The sequence below is a fragment of the Pholis gunnellus genome, assembly GCF_910591455.1.
Source record: "Pholis gunnellus genome assembly, chromosome: 19".
NCBI classification, from domain to species: domain Eukaryota; kingdom Metazoa; phylum Chordata; class Actinopteri; order Perciformes; family Pholidae; genus Pholis; species Pholis gunnellus.
In genome coordinates, this window is record NC_136546.1 from 14426095 (window position 1) to 14432451 (window position 6357).

General features: G+C 42.9%; 1 protein-coding gene across 2 annotated transcripts; it reads right to left on the reverse strand.

Moving 5' to 3' along the window:
* Positions 1–207: 207 nt before the first annotated feature.
* zc3h14 (zinc finger CCCH-type containing 14) lies at positions 208–5086 on the reverse strand. Of its 2 annotated transcripts, none has more exons than XM_079180854.1 (17): positions 4965–5086; positions 4577–4619; positions 4367–4481; positions 4198–4238; positions 3903–4077; positions 3454–3781; positions 3178–3347; positions 2806–2906; positions 2548–2706; positions 2309–2386; positions 1963–2119; positions 1665–1870; positions 1371–1509; positions 1140–1279; positions 911–993; positions 626–732; positions 208–415 (listed from the first exon to the last, which is right to left on the reverse strand). In XM_079180854.1, the coding sequence occupies exons 1-17, from the start codon at positions 4998–5000 to the stop codon at positions 412–414; spliced, it is 2082 nt and encodes a 693-aa protein (XP_079036980.1). In that variant the 5' UTR covers positions 5001–5086; the 3' UTR covers positions 208–411. The 2 variants fall into 2 exon arrangements, with proteins under 2 accessions (XP_079036980.1, XP_079036979.1); XM_079180853.1 differs by having other exon boundaries at positions 3178–3350.
* Positions 5087–6357: the final 1271 nt, after the last annotated feature.

Sequence of the window (6357 nt, forward strand, 5' to 3'; positions counted from 1 at the left end):
TGTTTTCTTTTTAACTGAAACTTGTAGTTTGGTTCCATGTTCTGTGCTTTACTGGCTGCCACCACATGTGACTTATACCTGATCTCATCCTTTTAGTAGAGAGAGAAACAGCTGACTTGATAACCACTTTATTTATTCATCAGTGGTGAACATCTGCACAAAACCAATATCATGAAGAACGTGAGATAAATGACAAGATGACATAAGTTTAAAGTTCACTGTGGAGTATTTTAATATTCTGAGACAGCAAAAACCTTTTCATCTTACAAAACAATTCTTTTAAAAATAAACCCAAAGAGTACATTAAAATGAAATGAAACCGTTGAATGAAAAGAATGAAAACCAATAAACACAGATGGAACATTTTCCAAAGCTTCATCATCAGACTTCTGTCAGACTCCCTGGACTTTATTAGCTGTGAGAGAGACAAACAGCAATTAGTACAATATAGATGATAACATTACTTAAATCACAGCTTTTATTAACTAATGAATATTTTATAAAATGCTTTATTGGGTGAAGCCCCCCTCATACATTAGTTAAGAGTATTTAATACAAGGGATACTGTTATCTACGAGCTAAACATTTCAACCATATGGAATTTAGCATTAGCCCATCTGCTCACCTGCTCTGCGTCTTTGTCCACTTCATGGCGTGTCTCGGAGGCACAGCTGTGGTCGGGTGGTAGAAGGTACATCCAGCTCGTTTGCACTGTGCCGCGAAGCGACAAGGCTGTAGATGAGAGACGCAAAATCAAGAAAGTCAGACTGCGACTCAGGACTTAGTGCAAAATGTCTCGACCGGAGGGCATGAGGGCAAAACAAAATTGCAAATAAAAGCACTTTAACCAAATCCCACATATATTCAAATTACCATCAGAGCTCCACATCCACACTTTAAAATGTTTTACCTTGGGATGATAAAATGGACAGTCCATCTTCTTGCACTCCGGGAAGAAGCGGCACACACTCGTGGTTTGCACTGGCTGCGCGGCTGTAAACACAAAGAGTTTAGAAGTTCACATCCTCTTTAATGTTGCTGCTTTGTTCGTGGAATCTAGAGACACTCGTACAAATCTTAGTTTGCGTCATAGTTGTCTGAACAGCTTGTGCTGAAGCACAGATGTAATGAGAGAGTACCTGGCCTGGGCGGAGGAGCAGCTGTGCTTCGTCGGCTCACATGAGTGAAGGGACAGTCCGGCTTGGTGCACCTGGCGTCGTATTTACAATTGGGATGCACAAAAAGGCATTTATCCCCAAACTTGCAAGTGGGAAAAGTCCTTTTGGAGAAACAAAAAAGAAATAATGAAAGAGTGCAGAGCCATAAAAACTCCATTACTGTATCTTCGGTTTAATAACGGAAATACTCACTTGCACTGTGTCGTAGGGTGATGGTACAAACACTCGTCTCCACTTTTACAGACCGGCCAGAACCTGCAGCGCTCCATCACCTTCCGCTTCTTTAAAGAGACGGCACCCTCTTCCCCCATCTCAACGTCCATCATGTCATCTGTCAAAAGATGACAGAATGCAAAGCCTTTAACTGAGGCACTTTGTAACGGTGTTTGAAATGTGCACCAATAAGAAAGTAAATGATTATTATTGCAGTAAAGCATTACGGTGACAAAGCCCCCCCCCCACACACACACACACACACACACACACCTTCTGATGGTATGATTCGCCCCTGCAGTCTGTGGAGGATGCTGACTTTGGACTCCCGGTTGATGGGGACGGTCGCATCGGTGGCCTTTGAGAGCGGTCTCACGCAATCCCAGTCCATCTCACCGTCTGCGAGATTCCCCAGCGGGCTCGGTACCCCATCTAATGTCACTATGAACTTGGGGCTTGCAGAGTCACCCTTCTCCTTACTGGTGTGAAAATAGAAATGCTCATGTATAAAAACGAGAAGAGCTGAGAATAAACATTCATAACATCGGTGTGTGTGTTTGTGTGTGTGTACCTGGCCTGGACAGTGCGTGGTATAGCAGACTGGACTTCCCCTTTGACCGGAGGTGGCTGCTGGCTTCTGGTTGAAGATTCTCCCAGCTGCGGCCGGCTCACTATGAAGGAGCGGGTATCAAATGGTTTTGCATCACCGCCCTCAGCGACCTCGGCAACTAGAAAACCCCAAACGCAGACATCTCAGTCTAATGCATTACAAAAGACAATCCATGAGGCATCTTCTGGGATATTTATCATTAGTTACTACATCTACATGTTCTCAGTAAAAAAAAAGAGGAACTTTTTATTGTAGCACTTTTCTAAAGATCCCCATAAAAGCAAAAGGGCACGCGAAAAAGACTCACCATAGTCACGCTGCTCTCTTCTTTCATTGCTCTCTGCGAGGCCCAACTGGAGGCGAGAAGCTAAAGATCTCACTGGAGCTGGGAGGAAAACGTCAGTAGAGTGATCAGTGGAGTAAATACAGATTGTTTTTTACATTAACTTATTAGTTTAGCTCACTGGGATTCTGGGTTTCGGGTGGTGGATTGTTTAAAGCAGTGCACAGCAACCACATGCTGCACCCGCTCTACTCTTCACCTACCAGTGGCTCTGGAAGGAGGTAGCTCTGCAGAGGTGTAGGTCTGAACCCTGGGGGTCAGGCTGTGGAGGTGCTCCTGGACCAGCTGGATGGCTGCAGTCATCTCCTCACTGCTGGCCATACGAGTACGAGGTGCAACGGGAACAGTCTGCCTCTGTGGCACTGGGGTTAAAGAGGTCAATGTAAGGGATAACGGCGACTAGTAAAATGCATAAACTGCAGTAAAATAACACCATTTTCATGGTAACGCATTAAACATACTTTTGGGGTAGGTTGTAGTTTTGGTAATCGAGTCTTGAGCCTCAGAGATGGCCTTCAGTATCAGATTCCTGTTGGCTTGCTTGGCTGGAGGGAGAGTAGGCCTGAAACCATAGACACCACAGTAATGTTAAAGTTCAGCAAAGACATTCAGCTGTCTGATCATTCAAAAGATCCGTGTTGGATTGTCACTGAGGTCTTTTATGATAACTACTGCAAAATATGGATTCCAACTGAATGCAAATACCTTGGACATATCACAATTGCTACATGATTTTGGTTATTAACAGTGAACTACAATCCTTGCGGGCCCTCTAATTCAATAAAGCACACCATATAATGTTAGAAAATATCACACGAGGCGTGAACACTGACTTGCGTTCTGGTTTGGAGGGTAGGGACACTCGACTGGAAGGGCCTCTGCCTCCATAGCCTGTATCCTCCTCTTCCACGTCGTCGCTGTCCTCGTCTGCTGCTCGGTTCACTCGCACCACCGAACTCGCTACCGGCGCCTTGCGCTTCCGTGACAGCTCCTCCTGCTGCTGCTGCTGAACATAGACACGGATCATTGTCAGTACGGATCCTAACCTACACCCGTCTGGCACCATGTCCACAGAAACATGCTGAACACGTTAAATCAAATCACAGTACCCTGCTGGATCCGGTTCTGGAGTTTCTGCTGCTTCTGCTGCTGCTGTCCTGCTGCCTGGAGTGAGAGGATCCTTCCGACGGTCGATACGTTTCTGCAGAGCTTAACGATGAAAACTTGCTCTGACCCGGTCTGTAGATTTCAGCTGTGGGTCTGCTACCTGCGCCGCGTGTTCGACCATGGTTGGTGGCTATTTCTACAGGATCCTCGGCGATGAGGTCATCGTCCATCTCTGGCTTGATGTCGATAACGGCATCCAAGGGGAGCGGCTCCATGAGGGGCTTAACCGTGGAGGTAAGTCGAGAGGAACTCTTCTCCATGCTGCCTCTCCTGGTAACAGACAAAAGGTATACAAGTTTGTGCATTTGCAAGGTCTGTCATGGGTGCCGTTTAAGAAAATGAAACATTGTCAGCACATGAGGACAAAATAGAGAATTCTAGCTTTAGGTACCTGCTTTCATGAGCGGAACTGGACACGCGTGCTTCAGTCCTATCAGAGCGCGAGCTGGACACCGTCAGAACCTTCAACTCCTCCGCTGTGCCGTCCTCGCTTACAGATTCCCGGTTCTTCCCAGCCACAGTATCACCGTCGGACAGGAGCTGATTTCTACTTTGGGATGCGGGCTCTGCATGTAGGCAGGCGGAGGAAGAAAAGTTTTGTGTGAGATGCTAAAACTACAAGCTCTCTGCATTTAATAAGTATAAACACAGCTATCCCATCATGCATTCAACGTAGTCTGACTTACCGACTGCAACCGATCTTAACTTCTCAAGGACACCCTGTAGCCTAAAATCAATCAAAAATAAAACCATGTTAAGGCTAGAACTGGTAGTTGTGTTGAGATGAAGAACTGAAAAGTGTTAAGGGAATTAATTGAGACAGGAAATATACACGTTTGTTTGTTTTCATCGTACCACACTGTGAATTTAAAAGTGTTATGTCCAAGGAAAAGGGAGAGATCGTCAGACATCTGTTGAGAGGTTTTCTTGTTCGCAACCATCACCATAATATAGTCAGGAAGCTCTTCGTCTAAATCAGTAAAGAGAGGAAACAGATAAGATGAGTGAGTGCAATGTGTGATTGGAGTATCGAGATTACAAGGCGTGCATCCCATATTCACTTACCAATATATGCACCGAGCTCCTGAAGCTTGCCCTTGATAGCCGCCTGAAACAGACAAAACGTTCAGTGAGACGATATTATCAAGCTAGCAGCACACATTATGCAGCGCTGATCATTCATATGTTAAACCTAACAAGTAGCACTGCGTAGCATCATCCTTTAAATCAAACAAAAAGCAGCCAACACGTCTGTAAACCGTCTGTTACCAACTGATGTAGCAAACCCTCTACCGGCCTTGAAAATAAACCTTACCGTTACCACTCTGCGACTAAGAAATTACGCTAGCATGCTAATATTAGCTAGCAACGCATATGGTATTCAAATCTTAAACAGGCACTAAGTCCGGTTATATATATATATATATCATATTTAGCAGATAATGTTACTCACTCTTATTTTCTTGCTTATCTCCGTCCCAATCTCCATTATTGTTGTTTAATTTAAGTAAGTAAGTTATAAAAGAAGCGACTGTTGCTCTAGCTTCACTGCTAACCAACAGGGACAAGTGTGACGTAGGGTCAGGTGGCCAACGAAGGAAGCCGAACAGGGACAAATCAAGGACAAAACTATCGCGCCTCTTATCTTTTATATACAGTCTATGATCTATCTATGACATTTTTTTTTAAAATAGAAATTAAATAATAATAAAATATAAAACGAGAACATCTTTGTACTACAGCCACGGAAGTAGATTCAGTAATTTCTAAAAATATCCCAAAAAATGAGACCAACAATATATGTCTAAATGCACAAAATGCAATAAATGAAAGAAAACTTGAGAGGTAATGCAAAATAACTATTTATTTAGTTTATTTGTATCAACAAGTGCAGTTAAAGGGCAGGTGGGACGTGAGAAAGATCAGATAACAACCAATGTACAATATCATACATGTGATGCTGCTGTTTTCCTCCCTGGTGTCAATACCAAGGTTGTATGTGTGTATGAATTTGTATGTCTGATTTCTATGTGAATGACCAACAGCTTCTAACAATGTTATTAAAGTTTTCTCAGGATTCTCACTATCCCAATAGGATACACACCTGTGATGATTACGGTTAAACAAAGATATGGAGATCAGATGCTGCAGTAATCATTTTTGTTGTGTTGGTAATTGTACTTTACAGTGATGGTAAATGAAATGAGCAGAGAGGAAAGCAAACATAAAGACTATTTCATATCTGAGTGCTGTGTCCACAAGATGGCGGAAGAGACCATCAATAACAAACTGTGATATTCCCCCCTCATGAGGACATGTCATATTCCTCATATGGATGACTTACTCCAATAAACAATGATCAAAACTAATCCAGAAACCTGAAACTGTTATCCCTGACAGACCATTCAAATGTACATTTAAATATAGTTTGAAAAAATGAGTGGTATTTAAAATACAGATTCAAAAGATTAAGGTTTAAATATTGGTCTTAATTCTGTAAACTGACAAACTAATCATAGATGTTGTACCCCATCTTGGACAATCTAAAAACATTCTGGGGGTGCGAGTTCAAGAAATGTGTGTTGCAGCAAGTTATAGTGAATAAAAGAAAAAGTTTGTGAAACAAACTTTGTTAAAAACACTCATGTTGGTGTTGGACTTTAAATTCACTTTAACTTAAAATGATGTTAAAATGCTGGATTTTGTGGCACGTGTCTTTGACTTTCTAATGCTCATAAGCTGTATGTTTTCCTCAGATATTATTTCCTGTTTTGCAGCCCCTCAATGCCAACCAACAATGACGGGAAGGATCTTGCTCGCCGTCTAGACGAGCGTCTAACACACTC